The 19,714-nt window shown below is 41.6% G+C and overlaps 1 protein-coding gene and 2 long non-coding RNA genes across 5 annotated transcripts; 2 read left to right on the top strand and 1 right to left on the bottom strand.

Annotated features, from left to right (window-relative positions):
* The first annotated feature begins 48 nt into the window (after positions 1 to 48).
* SEC13 (SEC13 homolog, nuclear pore and COPII coat complex component) lies at positions 49 to 6,792 on the top strand. The gene is made up of 9 exons (XM_037382836.1): positions 49 to 166; positions 551 to 595; positions 1,371 to 1,486; positions 1,949 to 2,100; positions 2,873 to 3,006; positions 3,792 to 3,925; positions 4,429 to 4,549; positions 5,348 to 5,494; positions 5,931 to 6,792. The coding sequence occupies exons 1-9, from the start codon at positions 164 to 166 to the stop codon at positions 6,039 to 6,041; spliced, it is 963 nt and encodes a 320-aa protein (XP_037238733.1). The 5' UTR covers positions 49 to 163; the 3' UTR covers positions 6,042 to 6,792.
* A 3,359-nt stretch (positions 6,793 to 10,151) lies between these two features.
* Positions 10,152 to 19,704, bottom strand: LOC119145966. The gene is made up of 5 exons (XR_005103585.1): positions 19,110 to 19,704; positions 17,174 to 17,650; positions 16,645 to 16,809; positions 12,534 to 12,717; positions 10,152 to 10,358 (listed from the first exon to the last, which is right to left on the bottom strand). It is a non-coding gene; the product is annotated as an uncharacterized LOC119145966 (long non-coding RNA).
* On the top strand, positions 12,727 to 16,597 carry LOC119145968. Of its 3 annotated transcripts, XR_005103589.1 has the most exons (3): positions 12,727 to 13,467; positions 13,593 to 13,701; positions 13,949 to 16,597. It is a non-coding gene; the product is annotated as an uncharacterized LOC119145968 (long non-coding RNA). The 3 variants fall into 3 exon arrangements; XR_005103588.1 differs by having other exon boundaries at positions 12,727 to 13,701; positions 14,210 to 16,597; XR_005103587.1 differs by having other exon boundaries at positions 12,727 to 13,701.
* Positions 19,705 to 19,714: the final 10 nt, after the last annotated feature.

Here is a 19,714-nt window from a genome sequence, read left to right as displayed (position 1 = left end):
GCGGCGCCGGCCCGGTGCCCGCCCCCGGAACCTTGGCGCGCAGGCGGGCGGGGCGCGGCGGGGCCGTGTGGGTGCCGGACCGCCGTGCCACGTCTGAAGAACGCGGCCGCAGGCCAGGCCGGGCCGCTCGCTGCTGGGGGGCTCTGCGGGGTCCATCGCCGTCATGGTAGGCCCGGGCCGGGGGACGAAGAGGGGAGCTGGCCTAGGCTCCGTGGGCCGGCCGCGGGTAGCAGGGGGGAGGGCGGTGGCGGCTCCTTGTGCCCCGCCCGTACCCGCGATGCCCGTCGGGGCAGGGGTGGGAGGCGGTGGGGGTAGCGCGGCGGGGAACCGGCGGTGTCCTTGGTGCGGGGCTCGAGCGCGACTGGGTTCGGCACAAAGTGCAACACGCCCGGCTCTCGGCCGCCTCCGGTGCCCCGATGGGGCCGTGCAGGGGCGGCCTGCGGGCCCCGGGGAGCCGTGCCTGTCCCGGGGCTGGCCAGGGGTGGGCTGTCCGCCTCCGGCCACGCGTGGGTGCGCGGGGCGCGCGTTACTGACTCTCCTTCCCCCGCAGGTCTCGGTAATTAACACGGTGGACACCTCTCACGAGGACATGATAGTAAGTGTGTGGGCAGCTACTTTTTAACAGAAAACCTACTCGACTCTGTTTACTGTGCTCCCTCCGGTTTTAACCATTTAAATTTTAGACTTCAACTTAACAAAACAGAGGTACTTCACGGCGCTGTCTCATGAGGGGCGGACATACCCGTACCAAATGATGCGCATGGGATGTCAGGCAGGGCATGCTGCCTGAGGTTCCCATAGTGCTGTTTTACATGGTGTGACAGGAAGACTTGGCTACCGGGGAAGGGGAAATTGTGTAAAACTTCTATGTTCGTGCTTAGGCTTTTTTCTGCTCGTGTCTGTGAAACAATATATACCCGTATACTAAATGGTACATAACTTCATCAAACAAAACGGTTTTTCTAGGAGCAGATGTGTAAGTATGGGTAGGAGGAAAAATGTCAGAGCAATTTGTAGAAGCACGGAGCCCAGTTAGATAATGAAGTTTCAAGTGTCGTATTCTTATACCCACTTTATGTATTAAGAAACAAAAACTGGTTAAGGCTTTTAGTCAGTGGTGCTAATTTCCTGTGCTCACCTGAAAATGTTGTGGATTACTGCTCTAAATTCCCAAGATTCCTTCTGTGTAACATTTGTACAGCTAGTGAAAACAGCAGTTGGGCAAATAAGTTACTTATGTGGCTTGTCTGGATTGTTTAAGAACTATCCTTTTTAAGGTGTTTTAACGTGAATTTAATTTAGCTATTCTTAAAAGGTAGTAAGATTTGCTAACAAAGCATGCTGACCGTAGCTTCTCCATCACCTTGCAGCACGATGCTCAGATGGATTACTATGGCACTCGGTTGGCAACCTGTTCTTCAGACAGATCTGTGAAAATCTTTGATGTTCGGAATGGAGGGCAAATCCTCATTGCAGACCTGAGAGGGTAAAGTGTTGAAACAGAAGATTTTTATCTGTGGAAATTTTTTAATATGTTGTCATTTTGCCCTTTGGTACCACCAGGTGCATGGTAAATTCCTCCAATGTAGTAATTACTCTGGCTGGTTGTTGCTAAAGAACTCTTCAGAGCTGCAAGGGCGGGGACAGAGAGCCAGTAAAGAATAACACTGGGACTTCGTCATCTATTAAATAATTGACACCTATAATTTTTGAGAAGTAAACTCACAGTCTTAATTTCAAATATAAGGATAAATGTCTGGAACTGTTTTCAATGGCAGTGGGTTTGTCAGACAGTCCAGTATGGTGTTTTTCATCTTTGCATTACTCATTCTTCATATCATTGCATTAATCACTTGCAGAAGACCAATTTACAAAAATCATGGCTGTGAAGCAGCCACAACGGGAATAGGTTTCTCCCAGCTTTTCCAAATAATGTTGTTTCTTGCAGGCACGAAGGTCCTGTGTGGCAGGTTGCCTGGGCTCATCCGATGTATGGAAATATCTTGGCTTCCTGTTCCTATGACAGGAAGGTTATTGTCTGGAAGGAAGAAAATGGTACCTGGGAGAAGACCTATGAGTACACAGGGCATGATTCCTCAGGTATGTGGGGTCTGGAGCTGGGAATTGAGACTGGGGATATAAGAGGATTCAGGTAGGATTGGAATAAATCTGTCAGTGTTAAGGAAGAAAGCCTCTATCAAACAGATGGGGATGAATCAGTGGAGAGACAATAAATCTATTCAGCATGAATAGAGCATTTACGTAAGGTCATACTGCTGGATAAACTTCTGTCCTGGTTCATACGATGTTTGCGTACGAGTTGTTTTACAGATAAATCAGCTTTCAAATAAACAAGATGGTAGGGTACTGAATTCCTGGGGAAAATGCTCTATGGATCCACCACAGGAAGAAAGGAAAAAGGTGGATTTTTGCATGCTGTGTTTTGGTTTACAATGGAAACTGTTTTGTTCAGATGATTGGGCCTCCTACATGCAGATCTGAGAAGTCTCCAGCTTTGTTGTGTTACTAATCTAGACTTTAAATACTATGCCTGCCATTCAGCTTTTGTTCTAGAGTCAGCAATACTCTTTGCTGTTGCAGGGGATAGTAAAAGATTTTGATCTGTCATTAAGAGTGATCTTTTGGTGTTCTCATTCTAAAAGGGTGTGAAAAATAAAGGCAGTTTTCTGTCAGTCAGTTAACAGTGTTAATTGACTGGCTTTGCTGAAACTCAGGAATGCAAAGATTCTTATTCTGAGCTTTCAGAGCTGCTGGCTTTTAGTGACTATTCCACTCATATTAGCCAGTGAATTGGTTAGTCAATTTTAGGTAGCTGTTGTGTTGTAATCAAGCCTGTCCTCCCTCCTGACAGTGAATTCTGTCTGCTGGGCACCCCATGACTATGGATTGATCCTGGCCTGCGGGAGCTCTGATGGGGCCATTTCATTATTGAGCTACACAGGTGATGGGCAGTGGGAAGTCAAAAAGATCAGCAATGCACATACGGTAAGTCTGTTCCTTTGGAGCAGCACAGAGTTCTTGGAGCTATGATGCTTCAAAGAACTTTTAGACTAGATAAATACTGAAATACAACAAAATTATGTGAAACAGTTTCCAGAATCAAGAATAACTTGTTTTAAATTAGTTCAGAGTGGGAAGGTATACTTTGTAGTCACTAAAATGAAGTAGAAAACAACATATGTGAAGGTTACTAAACAGCACTGAGAATACCTCTTTATTAAGCATTGTTAAACACAGTGCTGGAAGTTACATGGTAGGAAATTGCTTTGGTACTAACGACACCTGTACAAACTAACTGAATAAGCTGTAGCTGGAAAAACAGCAGGACTTGTGTTTTTCCCCAAATAGCGGGGATTTCTGCTTAAGCAGAACTTCATAAGCTAACAGCAGTAGCTCTTGATAAAAGGAAATAGGGCGCCAGACCAAAGGTTCATTCTACTCCTGCATTCTTAAAACTTAGCAGCTGTGCATGTTTCATGTCTTTTTGGTTTGTATCTGTCTCCACTGTTTACATATCTGAGATTATATTTGCACATAAACCAGTTACTTAGCTACCTAAGGCTTTCCAAATAAGTGCCCTATTGAGACTAGACTGTATATGGGTTTCTTATTCATCTGATACCCACCCAGCATTGTGCAAGATTTTCCTAGGTTGGGCTTATTCCCCCTGCCTCCAGCAGAGTATGCAAAGTGTCATTTGCCCCTCAGCAACTTTTATTTACTTATTTAAAGTAAGCAACTTTTAATAATGAAATTTTTTCATTAAATAGATTGGATGTAATGCAGTTAGCTGGGCTCCTGCTGTTGTACCAGGAAGCCTTATAGAACAACCATCTGGTCAAAAACCAAACTATATAAAAAGATTTGCATCTGGTGGCTGCGACAACCTTGTCAAGATCTGGAAGTAAGTGCACTACTGCTAGACTTAAAAATTTGTACAACCTTATATGCTTTATATCTTTGAACGTCCCTGTCAGTATCTCAAGTAATATTTTCAGCATTTCTATGCTTTAATCTTTGAACTACCGTTATAGAGAAGTTCTTTAAAAATGGAAACAACTTAGTGATATACAGTCTCTCACATGGCTATAGCAATTTCTGTCAGCCCTGCTTCATCTTATCTTGGGAAAGGGCTTTCTAATTGTATTTGATTACCACTGTCACTTCGACAATAGCAGATTTCTGTACAGTAACTGAAGGTTAGGTTCTCTCCCTATGCTGCTTTCTGCCCCTTGGAAGGGATTTTGTCAGTTTAAGCCACTCTGCTTTTTGGAGAAGAGTGGGGATCACTTGTGCTTTGTATTACCTGGATAAACAAGGAGTCTAAAAAAAAAAATCCACAACAGGAGGTGAGAAATATGACTGCTGGCTGCTGCCACCCTTCTGACTGTATAAATGTGCTTTCAGGGAAGAAGATGGTCAGTGGAAAGAAGAGCAGAAGCTGGAAGCTCATAGTGACTGGGTTCGAGATGTAGCCTGGGCTCCATCAATAGGCTTGCCAACAAGTACCATTGCTAGCTGCTCGCAGGTGAGGTTTCTGTTGGAGTGACAAGGAGGCAGGCTCTCAACACCCTCGCTTCCGTTTACTTCCCCTTTTCTCTAGGAAAGGAATAGTAAGGACAGAACTGTGGTAACAGGTGATCTTGTCAGTCCTTTGGTGTATCTGGGTGTGTGCATAACAGCTTTTGATTCCTGTTCCTCCCAAACTCAGAAGCCCAATAGAAGCATTTCTGGACAGAGACTGGGGGTGGGGGAGCTCTGTACCAAAGACTTATCTTTTATTTTGAAAATCATGAGCAGAGTGGCCTTGCTATGAGGAAGACCTTCAAATCAAAATCATATTTTAATGGCTCTGGCTCAGATTCACTGAACTTCCAGCTAAAAATACTGTTTTCTAATAACTGGAATTCTTAATCAGCTCTGATGTCCTCAATCTTCATATTGTCTGTAGTGTTGTCCTGTAAATGCTTTTTATTTTATATATCAAGAAGACTACTCAGTAAGCTGCCAACTTGCTGTCATGTGGCTGGATATATATGTATACATATACATATATATGTATTTTGGGAGCTCTTCTCTGGTATTTGCAAGTCATCTTTTGTAAAAATAGTTTTTCTTATCGGAGCATTGTACTCCTGACTTGCTTTTAGCTGTAGTAAGAAAGCAGGCCTTTTGCTGTATTGAGCAAAAATCCATGCAAACACATCTAGGGTTCATATCAGAGCTGGGATTTGGAAGGATTTGGAAGTGTAACTCCAAGTCCAATCAAGGTTGTTTTTTCTGTGTTGTAACTAGTGGTCCAACCAACTCTGCTTGCTTTTGTTAGGATGGCAGAGTGTTCATCTGGACATGTGATGATGCCTCTGGAAATTCATGGTCACCAAAGCTGCTGCACAAGTTCAATGATGTTGTCTGGCATGTGAGTTGGTCCATTACTGCAAATATTCTTGCAGTGTCTGGAGGAGACAATAAAGTGAGTATTGCTGCCTTGGCTTTTATTCCTGCATGCCGTATTTTCAGAATGACTGAGATGAGACAGGCTATTGTCACTTTTGTTTAAGACTGTTGCAGATTCTCCTTTGCTGCAATGCTGAGGCTTTTGCTTTTGACTGATCAGAAGGACCCTAACCTTTGGCAAACCTACTTGCATTGCATTCTTAATCCTTACTGGAGTTTAGAAACGCAGGCTTAACTTTTATTTTTTGGGGTACTAACAGCAGAATTCACATACTCTCCCTTTACTACTGGATGATTATTCAGTATACAGCAACAAATAACTTGATACTTAGAACAACACTTAAACACTTTCTGTAGCTGTAGACTGTCACCAAACCAGTGATGTGATAGTTGTGAGGAAATGGGAAATGGAATGTATTAAAGCTGAAACTTCTTCCTGGTCTGTTTTTGAGGTCACGCTATGGAAGGAATCAGTAGATGGATTGTGGGCATGTATCAGCGATGTCAACAAGGGCCAAGGAGGGGTGTCTGCCATCACAGAGGGGCAGCAGAATGAGCAGTGATGCATGAGTGAATGTTCCAGCTGCAACAAGTGATCACTATACCAGATTTGCAATGTTTCTTGAACCGGATGAGAACTGATTTTATCTAAACTGGACATGAACGTGGGAAACAATTACCCAATTTTATGAGCACTCTAGAACTATTACTGGGAGGCTACAATATGTTGATAATCAGCCTTAATTGACATTCCCTTAAATTTAAGGTAAAGAGCATAGCAAAGTACTGTGCCTTATACTACTCCTTGATGCTGTAGAAATTGTACCCTGCTTTTCTGGTTTAGGGATCAAATTTAATTGGATATGCTGTAGTCAGACTTCAAGCACTTAAGTAGGAACAAGTGGAACACTCAGAGGGGCAAGGTTGTAAAGTCCTTTGTGCAAGAGGACAAATGCTCTGTCCCTTCAAAGGCCAAAACTTTGTTTCAAGTGAGGGGAAAGGGCTGGTGGAGTTTTAAGCATTAGGTGTTAGTATGTTAGCTAGCCCTCCTGGTAGTGGGGAATTAGTGCTTAGGTCTTCCTGAAAATAACATGCTTGGATGGGTGAAAGTCTCTGTGCTTTCCTGAAAGTGAAAAGGAGTAGTGGAATGCATATGTCTTTTGCTTTGCAATAATTTCAAACTTGGGTTATTTAACCAACATCAATAAATCAAACCATAATTTGAAGATATTTTTTTTCTAGCCACACTTCTGTACTGTACCTCAGGTTTATTTTTTGTTGAGATACCAACAGAATAAAGTCCTATTGGTTAAAGCCTGGTGTGCTGTATGTAATCTTTTCACAGGGGCTGTGTTGAGGCTGTCTACAGTCTACCCTCAGTCAAGCCACAGTCATGTTGCCCTCCCATCCATGGTATTAGCTTTACACTAGCTGGGAAAGTACTAGTCCACTAGAGACTAAGACTGTATATAGTGTAAAAAAGAACAAAGTTTTGCCTTCAGTTAAACTGATTTGTCATTGCATTTCAGGCAAGTATATCAGGCTTGAACAAACCACGCTTCAGTATGCCTTTAGCTAAAAGCTGAAGCACTCTTACTCTCCTACAAGAGGGAAAGTACTTAACTCAAAGGTCATATTTTTCCCTTTATTCTTCAATTGCACTGAAGCAACACAAATGAACAATTCACAGCCTTCCCCTCCAAGGTAGTGGATCCTAGGCATGCTCTTTGTTTTGGCGTAGTCAAGATAATATACCCTCTTTTTTAGATAAATAAAACCTTGTTTTATGATAGTTATCTATCCTAACCAAATAATATCCTAGCTGCTCTCACAGAAACACATAAATGAATTATTTTTCTAGATACTAACAGAAGCATGCAACGTTCCTGTTATTAAGTGCACTGTAGCCTTACTACCTGCCCCCCCCAAAAGAATTAATCAACTCATCTAGAAATTAGCACTATATTCAAACATTTTAAATTATACAGCAAAGCACTATTTTCTTTCAAGCTGTTTTCCATTTCTACTAAGATCATAATCATAATGGCTAAACTGAACAGGCAGGCTTTCATTCCCACTACCATGCCCACTTGTTCTTTGATACTGAGTACCTGGTCACCTAGGAGTGTTTTGGGTGGCATTTAACTGCTGTGGAAACCATACAAGCTTGAAATCACACATATTAGCTCCAATAAAAAGGCTCAAAAATGAAACCTCATTCTTAGTTAGCTTTTACCACGCTTCATTCTAAGGAAAAAGGGCACTAGCTCCTTAGTACACAAGAAAGGTTTTTTGCCTTTGGGGGTATTAGGTTCCACAATTCACAGTGTTAAAATTTATCCTTACATTTTACAAGTTTAAATACTTAAGAATTCAAATCTACTTAGCAGCAAGGCTCTGTTCAGCCTGTTATTCCTTCATACTTAAGATGAAATGTTTTAAAATGGTTTCAAGTAATGATCAACGTATCCCAAACAATTACAACTGATTAAAAATTATTTAAAGGTAACACAATGTGTTCATTGCAAATATAATCATTAGGTGAAAGTTTTTGAGAATAGGCTTCATGTTTTTGGATCTGTAATCCCCTCCTTCTTGTACTTGGGGAAAGAGAGAGAGAAAAAGAATATACTCAATGTAAGTTTCTCCAACAGCAATTCTGATTTAACTAAATTTCTCCTCATCTTTGCACATTTGCACATTCTCCACACCCTTCTCCACCCTACTGCTGGAAGTTTGTGGGGCTCCAGTGCAAAATGGATCCTACAAGTTAGCCATGTCATTTAAGTCAAATTAGAATACAAGCAACAAAAGTTACAAATTTGTCATCCTTCATCATATATTCTTTCTTTCCTCCTACTCTTTCTCAGGTTAAAAAAAAATAATTCCCTATTTATCTTATTGAGATTTTTCTAGCCCCTCAGCTATTGCTACTAATCTTAACTGAAGTGATTTTTAAAATTTGCTAATGTTCCATTTTTAAAGTAACGGAAGCAAAGTTTCTCAGGTATCATTTTCAGTGTCAGTCTTCCAGCAAATAACAACAAAATCTGATAAAACAACCTTGGAGAGAAGACCAAAGAGAGAATGCACTTAAAGGCAAAAATGAGAAACATGGCTGTTGCTGCCGGTTAGGAATACAGCTCAACTTCTCCATTTCTCTTACATCACCTCAGATAATAAAAAGGGTTTGGGGCTTTTCCTTTTTTTGGGGGAAAAAAAGATTAATTAATAGCTGTAACATGTATAAAAGGAACAATGTTAATGCCACAGGAAAAAAAGGAAATTCTCACTTTGTTCCCTACACAATTTCATTATATGTAAAAGAAGCACAGCAACAGATCTATGCATTCTTTTCACTTTTTTTGTTGATTTTGTTATCTTGCAAGCAGGCCAAGTTTCCAAGGAATTTAAATACATATCAGATTGCATTTCCAGGAATACTGTAGCACAGAACAAATACTCCACTATATAGAGATAGAAATATATATATAAAGTGCTTTGGAAAGCAACTGTTTAGTGAAGCCACAAAAATAACCAGGTAAAGTTTCAGAGAAGTTTCAGCTTTTGATGGTTTTCCTGTGCAATTCCTCTCCACTAAGCTGTCTGCTTCAGTTACTATATCTTCGTTATAGAAGAAGACACTGTAAGCTATAATCTCTTTTTGACAGGATATTTTTACCTTTGGCATATAAAAATCATGTTTCCTTTATACATCTATCTTTAGAAATTCAAATCAGGAGAAAGATTTTTGTTGGAGAATGGTTGCAGGAAGGTGGTCATGGCTCCATGGAAAGGTTATGTGAGTCTAAAATGTTTGGTCTTTACATCAGTGAGCCTTGACATGAGCAGGCCAAGCAGGCCGCAGTGGAAAATTCTGAGTTATGCTGATAAGGAAGAAACTAAAGGTCTCGCTGGCCTTGACAGTATGAAGTAAACAATTTTGAGGAAGTAGTTGGTGAAGAACAAGGAAGAACCCTGAAGTTATGCAAGCAAAACTGCAAAGAGGAGGAGTATGGTAATGTAACCTTTAGAATCTAGCCAATGAATAAGTGCCAAATATGTATAATTAGTTGTAGCAATATAAAAGTCTGATTGTGCCGCAATAAAGTTGAAGCTTGCTTTATCACTCATATTGAGTCGACTGCTTGTTTCCCTCGCCTGTCGCAAGTGGCACCCGAACAGGGACCCCCATCCTTGTTCTCCACCGGACAGCGAGCTCGGAGAAGCACTGGTAGCAGCGACCACAGAGCAAAAGATCGACGTATGCTGTCGCAGGCTTCTGATCTGTGCTTGAGCCCGAGAGAGGAGGGGGCTCGCCATGCAAGGAAAAGCTACCCAAGACAAGGCTGCATTGGACCGGATAAGAAAGAAGGTCACAGTCGCTAGCGCAATGGATAGAGAGGCAGCTTTCGAATTCTTAAAGCACTTTTTAGAAAAGCGGGGAGTAGGCCCTCTAAAAGATCTGGCCGGATTAATTGCCATGGGGAAAACAAAAGGTTTTTTTAAAGACCCAGAAGCTATGTTTGAAGTAGAGGAGTGGCATACATTTGGTGATTGCTTGTGGGACTTAGTAATTGATGATGATAAAACAGCTAAAAAATTGATGAAACCATGGAGAGATGTAATTAATTGTATGAAAAAATATAAGGCTGAAAAACACCTTGCTGCTGCAGCCTCTGACCGGCTTGAACAGCCTGATGCTAATGCCGGTCGCCTCACCATAGGGGGCAATTATTTCTCACCTCCAGCTAGTGGGATTCCTGTCCCAGTGACACAGCGGCCCTCTTGTCCACCCCCCGATCCGCTGACGGCAAAACTGTCTGCGCCGCCGGTTGAAACGGAGGTGGCCTCTTGTGAGGAAGATGAAGCTGGTGAGACTGAATATAATGCAGAGTGAGACACACCGATTTTTAAAAACAAAAGGGTTATACAGCCATGCGTCACACGAATTGACTGGAATAGTGTAACGCGAGAAGCAATTATGCAAAGAGACTTTGAAACTGTAGAACAGCTCGGCTCCCCCCAGCCTCAAGCTTTTCCGGTTGTGTATCAAGTAGATAATACAGGAGGAATGCTCGGAGTACATGAGACACTAGATTGGAAAATTTTAACCAGTTACGTAGTACCATAAATGAGTCTGGAGTGCACAGTGAACCAGCAAGACAAATGTTAAATTATATCTGGGGAAGCGGAATCTTATGTCCTGAGGACATAAAAAATTTAATGCGGTTAATATTAAAACAGTCACAACAATTATTGTGGCAAACTCATTGGCAAAGACTCTGTGAAGTTTCTGCACATATTCCCCAAAACCAAAACGATCGGCTACTAGGAGTAACTGTAGAACAATTAATGGGGACAGGGCCGTTCGCCTCTGTTGAAACGCAGATGCAGGCAGGTCCTGATGTCCTGTTAGAATCCATGCGTTTGGCTCGCGAGGCTCTACAAAAAGTTAAAACGACACCACCCAGTCCCTCATACCTGTCAATTAGACAAGGGAGAGAGGAGTCATTTGCCTCTTTTGTCGATAGATTGATAGATGCTATCAGTCTTGCAGATGTTGCAGATTTTATGAAAGGCCCTTTGTTAAGACAGTGTGTGTTAGAAAACTGTAATAGTTTTACTAAAGGAATTCTTGTTACTCTACCCCTAGATGCAACCATAGAATCAATGTTAGAACGAATGAGTAGGGTGCCAGTAGGACAACAAGCAACGTTGGTAGAATCAATCAAAGAACTAGGGAAAAACTTACTGCAGGCGCAGGATCAAGCCTTTGCAGCCCTAGCCCCCCTGAAGCCTCCCGAAGCTCCAAGAGCGAAATCTACTAGTCGTCGAGACTATAAATGTTTCCGCTGCGGGCGATCAGGACACATGCGGCGACAGGTGTGGTGCCAAAATTGTCACATGAACAAACACAGCACCGAAGCCTGCAGAAACTCGGGAAACGGGAAGACGAGCGCGAGGAGTCGCAGCGCGCCGACCCCAATCGCGGCTCCAGTTACCATCAGAGCACCGACCAACCAGCATCAGATGGCGCCATCTACCGGCCAGCCGCCACCGCCGCTGCCCAGCTTCGACCAGCCACCAGAGGGAGCCTCGGGCTGGATCTGGCAACAGCGGTAGTATCACCCTAACAGACGACCGCCCTCAGAAGATCGCTACAAGTGTGGTGGGACCTATAATTATTAATGGACAACCATATGGAGCCTTATTGTTAGGGCGATCATCTAGCAGCATAAAAGGGCTTTTTATACTGCCTGGAGTTATTGACTGTGACTATACTGGAGAAATTTTTATCATTGCACAAATGAACTTTCCTCCAATCTATATTCCAAAAGGAAGCTGAATTGCTCAGCTAGTCCCCATTCCGCAGTTGACCAATCAGATGACAACAAAAACCACCCAAAATCGCGGAGCAGCAGGATTTGGCTCCACTGGAGGACTTGCCTTGTTAACCATGCCAATGAATCATCGACCCGTCACTAACGTGATGTTCACCTTCGTGTACAAACAACAGCAAATGCAAGCCTTACTGGACACAGGAGCTGACATCACCATCGTCACAAGTGACCAGTGGCCTAGCCACTGGCCCCTACAAGCAGTATTGAGTGGAGTAGGAAGAGTTGGAAGAACCGCAACAGTACAACGTAGCCAGCGAAGAGTACGTGTAGTGGTAGACGGGCATACTGCATGAATTTATATAACTGTTATGCAATTACCAATTGGAGTCAACGCCCTCATTGGCTGTGACGTTTTGAACCAATTGGGAATTGTGCTCACCACTGAAACGCCTTTTTAGGCACGGTCACTGCAGATTTTCACTGGATCTGGATTCAATTAAATAGATTATAAAATATGTTTGATTTTTCAACTTACGTTTTTAGATTTGACACCCTGCCTCAGGAAGATAATCTTGTTTCTCAGAGGTACTCTCCTGGGAATTACCCTTTACATCGCTCTCTGGACAGAAACTACTCTGACTGGCTCTAGTTTTTTAAGCCCTGAATATAAAAAAAAAATACAGGTAAAAAAAACCCATAAAAATACTTTACCAAGATTGTCTTCCTCCATAAGTCCTTAAAACCAATATTCTTTACAGCATTCAGAAAAGCTTTTAGAAGATTTATTTTCTGGAAGAGGAAGGAGGTATTCCAGAGAACTTCTGTAACAAACCATTAGCATTGTATTCATGCTATGAAAAGATGCATGTAATCTCATTCACTAAGAATTAATAATCTGAAAAAAAAGAACAATTGAAGAGAAAACATTGTTTTAAATACTTTGTTGGCAACTTCTTTGGAAATTAACTGTAAGGTGCTTGTTCTTTAATGAACCCTTAAACCAAATTCCTATTAAAGTTAATGCAGCAGTGGTAATAAAATTATTATAGACCTACATATCATACATACATACATAAGTGTATGGTGCCTTCAGCTAATTTGATGCATCTGTGTTAATTAAGAGTTCTAACTTCCCAAGAAACTGACTAGTTTGATTATGGAAAGAATATATAGATATTATTTTGCTTGCTTTCTAGCAACAATATGACCTGAGAAAAAACCCAGCACAACTACATCATCAAGGTACAGAAGCCTTTTGGGGTACAGATGAAGCAGGGGCAGAAGATGAGAGTAACAGTATTGAAATTAAGGTCTGTATTTTTTCTTACTGCTCTTAAACATGCAAGTTTAAGTGGTAGGATTGCATACCACAGTTTCTGTCACAGGAGGCAGTACAAACTAAAACTACAATAATTTTGAACTTGAAATGCAAGTAGGAAAGGGCACATGAAAACTGCCAGCACTGATTATATGAAATAATGTAAAATCAGCTGCAGTAAGTCAGATCACAATCTCCTATTTAGGATTCATTACATTCCAGAACTAACATATAATAATGCGAGTTTCTTGTTTTCTTTCCTCCAGTGTGTTGGGCAGCTTGCCATACACTCTGTTTTTGAAATTCTCATTACATGTCTCAACACTAGTAAGTGAATAGATGGAATACCTTTTTATACCTTCTGCTTATCATCATTCCCTTGAATAAAATTAACTTGCAGTGTCCTTGTCCAGAACTTGTCTGTTAAACTCTGTCTTTTAATGTTTTTATAGTTTAATGTTCCCTTTGAAATTGGTGTCAAGACAACAGAAGAAGATTATAAAAAATATGGACAAGCCCTGGAGAAGATGCTAGGGGACAAGCTTGAAGAGAATGCTAAAGGTACTGCCAAGTCATAAAAGCAGAGCTTTTTAAAAAACAAAAACCAAATCACTAGCACCACCAAACAAAAACACCAATGCCATAAGCAGTCTGGTTTGTACCTTTACAGCCTGTCATACCTTATTTGCACTTACCCATGTTAATCTGATCATTATGAATCTTCCGTTTTAATGTTTATGTCAGTCTTGATATCTGCATGACTCATTCCAACTACAAATCATGCTTCTGCTTTCACCCTGCTTTTCAGGTTCCTAGGACTTCCCCCAAGCTCCCCTCTCCATTTTCCTCTGAATTCCTTCTGAAGGACTACTTCCATGGCCATTATACAAGCAAGACAGTCTTATACATATGTGCCCTTCTAGAATGTAACTATGAAAGCCACCTTATCTTCTGCCTTCAGCTGAGCACTTGTAGAACTTTTAGACAGATGATCAAAACAGGGTTTTCAGAGAAATATTAAGACTGTCAAATAGCATATCAAAATAATCTTTATCTTTTGCCTTTATAGAAAAGATGAAAAACTGAGGCAAGATGAAGGACAAAGAACTAGATGGCCTGATTTCTTTTAAGTTTTACTTTAGTATGAAATTAATTACTGATTTCACAACTCTAAAGAAGAAAGGAGGATGTAAACGTGAGCAGCTTGACCTGACAGACATTAGAACAGATTATCTTTTAAAGGAAGAATACAAGATCCAGAGCCAAAAATAATAAAGGGCAGGGTTAACCACAGGCTGACCTGTAGGCTTATTTTCTTATTTTATCTCTTTTTCCTTAGTAAATATAGTGATTATTCTAAACTATGTTTGAATGCTATATGAATGCTTTCTAAAACTGGTGGAAACCTCTTCTTACACTTCTATATACATCTGCAATAGAGAATAAAGCTTATGCTGAAACTGCAGTTACTTGTGGGGTTGTTTTTTGTTTATTTGTTCAAGAGTAGCTCCAACTAAATAGTTCGTGTAATAAACTATGGAAACTAGATGGACAAGGACTCAGCTTTCAGTTGCCAAATTAGTCTAATTGCCAAAGGATTTGTTAATACAGACCTTATAAAGGAAACCATCTAATATTGCTTCCAGCTTATAAAAACGTTTCCTAGTTCACTTGCTTGGATTCAGAACCATATTCGTATTGGTACATACATCAGAGGTACAAGGTAATTTTTCATGCCTTCAAATGCATAAACCAGTATGCTCCAATATAGTACATGTTCTTTTCTGTACCTCAGCCCATACAGACATCTGGTAATCCATGAATGTCTTCTAGAATTTCCTCCTGATGACATTCTACAAAGTCTTCTCAACAGACTAATGCAATAAACGTAAATACAGCTGCAATTATTAGACATTCTCTTTTTCTGCCCCAGAATTAATCTCCCAAATGAAGCGATCCCCTTCATGCTGCTAGCACCATCTTATGCTATAATCCACCAGAAGGCAAAGGAGAGTTAGAAGTGAAGGGGAAAAGTATTAAAAAGGGGTAAACAACGCTTGAGAGACTAGCCCAGGGTAAGGGTGTGGACACATACTTTGTGAAACCTGCAGAAGTGTTAATGAAGGGGAAGAATCAGAAAGAGCACTGAAGTCGTATTTATTAGTCTTGACTCCAATTATCACTTCCACAGCAGAGCTACTGCTTGTGTTTTTTATATTTTATGTTTTCCAAGCATATTCCATAGAAACAGTCAGCCAATAAGCTGCCCAACAGTCCAGGAAGGAAACCGCCAGCCAGAGATACTGCATAAATCCTTTATTAAAATAAGAAGCACTGTTTCTAACATTCTGACAAGACTGTGTCAGATAGTCTACTCACTGAAAAGAAAATATATGGCTAAGCTAGTTTACAGAATAAAAAAAGGCACAGCTATTATGCTGTGTTGCTTATCCAGCTTACTCAGCAGAACATTCTAAGGTTGTTTTTTTTTAAAAAAAACAAACAACACAAAAATCCCCAGCATTTCCTGGTGGTCTAGAAAGAAGGAACTTTGAACCTATAAATACGTGCAGTATTTTCTCCTTTGCAAATACGACATCAGCCTCAAGAGGGTAGTATAAAATAACCTACGTTACTCCTACAGTATCTGCTCTAGGATTTTTCCAAAATAACTATGCAGTCTATTTGAAAAAATAAGCTGGATCTCTACCTCTGACACAGTACAGATAATTTCAAACCCGACATTCTCATTCTCTTATTTCTGAGCAATGACACTGAGGTAAAAACTATCTAACAGAAGCTGGGTAATTATCTGGCTACTTACTGTAACTGGTTGTCCTAACCCAAATACTGCATACAACAAATACCAAGAATGTGACCTAGCCAAGATGCAAGGAATTAGTTAACAACAACAAACTCACCCTCCGATCAAAAGCCAAAGTAAAAGCATGTTTTTTTTCCTCGGCCAACCCAGATCAACTTTCTATTAATTTGGATACAATGTTTCAAATAAAACCAACAATTTCACTAAACTCATCTTTCTCCTCAGATTTCAGCAACCAAAAGGAATTAATTCTCAAGGGTTGAAAAGCAGAATAACCTCAAAACTAATATTCCTTTATGCACTCAGTAACAGTGTGACAAAGGACTCTTACTTGACCTGGAGCCATCCACAAAGTTAGCCAAATATTTGATTCCATCCTTAAATTTTGTTTGGATGGGAAGGCAGCAGTGGAGGAGGAAAGGGAAGAGTGCACTTCTGCGTTAGTCCCAAGTCATTCACACAGACTTCCCTAACCAGAAGTTGTTTTGGGATGGGCCACCATTCAAGTATTACTTATGTGCCCACAATTAAGATTTTTATTATGTTGCAGCTGAATATCCTTATTTCTCTGTGGTTTGTTCTTACTAATAATTTGAGATTTATGAATGAAATGTGTATATATATATTTTTTTTTTAAAATCACATTAGGAAAAGGCAAATGCAGCCATCATGGGACTTACCTTCAGCTGTAATCAATCTCCCTGTGTTGAAGAGGATGTAGTATTTCTTGTGTGTTACAAAACCCTTAACAAAAGTAAAAGTTGTCTTCCTCCACTGTTTTGAAATTATTATTCAGTTGTGCAAGTGGAATAGGGTGACTAAATAAGCTATAATCAACCCAGTTACTATGAAAAAAAAAAGTGACATCACATTAAAGAAATAACAATCAAGAGTCCCTCAAAATTAACAACTAGTATTTTATAACAACTTTAAGTGTTTAATTCTTTATAGATTAGGGAAGTGGAAAACATCCAGTCATTTCAATTGTAATAGTTCCCCAATCTAAAGAATGATCTAATGCTTTTTTTCCCCCTCCTCTTCCCTGTAAGAGTACATTACTAGACTAGACTTTACAAAACCAGGAAACTCCTAAAGTACGAAACAGACTAAAACCATTTCATCCTCTTAATTTAAATTTTGTCAAAAGGATTTTAACCATTAAGATCCCACATATATTTCAACACATGCATTCAAAAAAGACATACTTACTGCCCCCGCCCTTTTTTTTTTGGGTTCATCCACAAACGCAGGCTTGGAGAGGCTTCTCAGCAACTGCGCTTTGGCAAGTCACAGGGTGTCCCCCAGAGTCATTCTGGACAACAACTGGACAGCTGCAGGTTCTTTCACCTTCCTCTGTTTCCTGTCTGTCCAAACACAGTTGCAATTGCTGGCCACCTTCAAGTTTTGGAATGACGTGGATGCTTCCCAAGTTGCAACCACAAAACTCTCTTCCACGCTGTGGGCTGTCAGCCTGAACTTCACTGGTGGAGATACCTCCTTTCTGACCATTTGCCCTACTACTGCCTTCTCAAACGCACCTCGGAGTGCCTTAAGGCACGTTACAGTGACCGCTGATGCTTTCGTTTTCTTCCTCCTGTGATCTCCAGTCTGTTGTTCTCTGAAGTTGCATTTATTTTCCATTCTTTGCATGATATTTACCTCAATGCATTCAGGTTTATTTTCAAGCTACCTAATAAATTAAAAAGTCTATGTTAGTAACATGTTTAAGCAGTTATGAACAACTAAACTAATATTATGTGAGTTAGGGGAGAATAGCCACCTAAAGGATGAGAACTTTCCCCCTCTCCCAGGAAAGGGAAAGGTGCTGTAAAACTCTGCAGCTAGCCAGTAGGATAACTGGAAATTGAGTAGTCTGAATCCCTACAGTTTTGCTCTCATCACACTTACGCTTACAATAAAACACATCAATATTTGTCTACCTGGATGGACATATTAAATGACCATCAGACATCACGGGATACTAAATGAGGTTCAGACAATATTATTGAATCATACAGATTAAAAAAAAAAAGGGGGGCAAACAGTTAAAGAGAATGCAACTGGTTTTGCCCAACACTCAATATATGTTATAGTTTCATTGCCTCACTTGTCAAGATAAAAACCTGCCTTTTAGAAAGCCTGAGGCTCTATAGAAATCAACCAACTACAGTAAGCGAAGCAAAAAAAATGAAGTAGCTTTGCCGCAACAAAGGATTTTTACATCAGCTTTATAATTAAAGCAAAGTACTTTCGCAATCCAATGTGTTCCTTCTTGCAGTTTGTTACAAGAACAGGAAGTCAAGATCTGAAAGATTTCCACAAAGAAATATTACTTTATAACTAAAAATATGAGTGACAGGAACAACTCTAGAAGTCTTTAAAGTGCACAAATTGTGTTAGATTGCCCTCCAAGAGTTACTAACTGGAGGAAAAGGAAATGACTGAAACCTGAAATTTTCATTTACATGTGCACCTACAGGCTCATCTTCAGTAACAGAACTCAAGACTACAAAGTATCACTGATAATAAGTTTTGTGGGGCTGAATGACAGCGAACAATGATACTACATTATTGTATACATATATACTTAAAGACGGTGACTAAAACTGCGCCTTTAGACGCGGGTAACCATTAATTGATAGGGTTCAGCAAAAAGTTTAAGTCACAGACAGAAATTTAAAGTATTAGTGTTGCTTGCTATTGGCATGAGGATGCCAGGCAAGCCAAATCTTACCACGGCTCTTCCTTTGCTCTTAGCAACTCCCAGGGAGAACGTAAGCAGGGTTGGATTCCCTTTTCTGCTCTTACAGAAACAACTTGGTTCATCATAAGGGAATAAAGAAGAACATGAACTCATTCCCCTACTTTGCAAGTTCTTTTAAAACTGAACACTTGCCAGTATTCTGTAAGAAGCACTTAAATCATGACAGCCACGCATTCAGAATTTCTTTGTGAAACAGGTTGCAAACAACTTTCATTTGTTTTCTATAATGTCCCACTTCAGATCACATTAAAACACTGCCAATAAACTGCATATTGCTATAGGGCAAACCTTTGTCATCCCACCCCAGCCCAAGCCTGGGGGAAAAAGAAAGATCAGGTGCTTTTACTAACGCTGTTTTAGCAGCAGCATTCCTGCACTCACCTTTACACTCCGCCTCTTCCAGCCACCGAGAGCACCTGCCCCTTACAGCAACTCGCTCTCTCACCCTGAAATCCTATATTGGCTTCTGGAAGAAGCCCTTCAGCTCAGCTACCCCGGTCCCCAGAGGCGCGGGGATGGGGGGCCACCCCACGACACCCGCGGGGCCTCCTGCGCCGCGGACTCACTGCGCAGCCCCGGGGCGCGCCCCGAGGGCCTCTCCGGCTGCACAGCCCGAGCGCCGGGCGGCCGGCAACGCCTGTACGGGGAGCCCTGCGCCCAGCCGTGCTCCCGGGCCCAGCCGTACCGCCGGGCCGGCTCCTGGGGGCTACCGCACCACCACTCTGCAGCCGCCCCCCACTCGGGTCGGGGAACGTAACAGAACGGGACCCACAGCACCTCAGCGCACAGCCCGCTCGCGAAGGCGAGACCTTGGAGCCAGCGCTGGCCGGCGATTGGGCCGCCCGCAGCCGCCTCTGGCATCGATTGGCTGTACCGGGCACCCCGGGAACGGCGCCCCACCCGCCTCGCCGGTCGCTCCTGTCTGGGCGCCGCGGCCGTCCCCGGTCGGCCGCAGCCAGGCCGCTCCGTAGGAACGGGTCAGTGGG

Source organism: Falco rusticolus, chromosome 4, assembly GCF_015220075.1.
Source record: "Falco rusticolus isolate bFalRus1 chromosome 4, bFalRus1.pri, whole genome shotgun sequence".
Lineage (NCBI taxonomy): Eukaryota > Metazoa > Chordata > Aves > Falconiformes > Falconidae > Falco > Falco rusticolus.
This window is presented reverse-complemented; position numbering and strand designations above follow the sequence as displayed.

What these genes read in the sequence shown, in the direction of transcription:
- SEC13 (XM_037382836.1), top strand. An exon ending in AGATCAGCAATGCACATACG is followed by an intron (nt 3,007 to 3,791) that starts GTAAGTCTGTTC and finishes TTCATTAAATAG; the next exon opens with ATTGGATGTAATGCAGTTAG. An exon ending in CCATTGCTAGCTGCTCGCAG is followed by an intron (nt 4,550 to 5,347) that starts GTGAGGTTTCTG and finishes TGCTTTTGTTAG; the next exon opens with GATGGCAGAGTGTTCATCTG.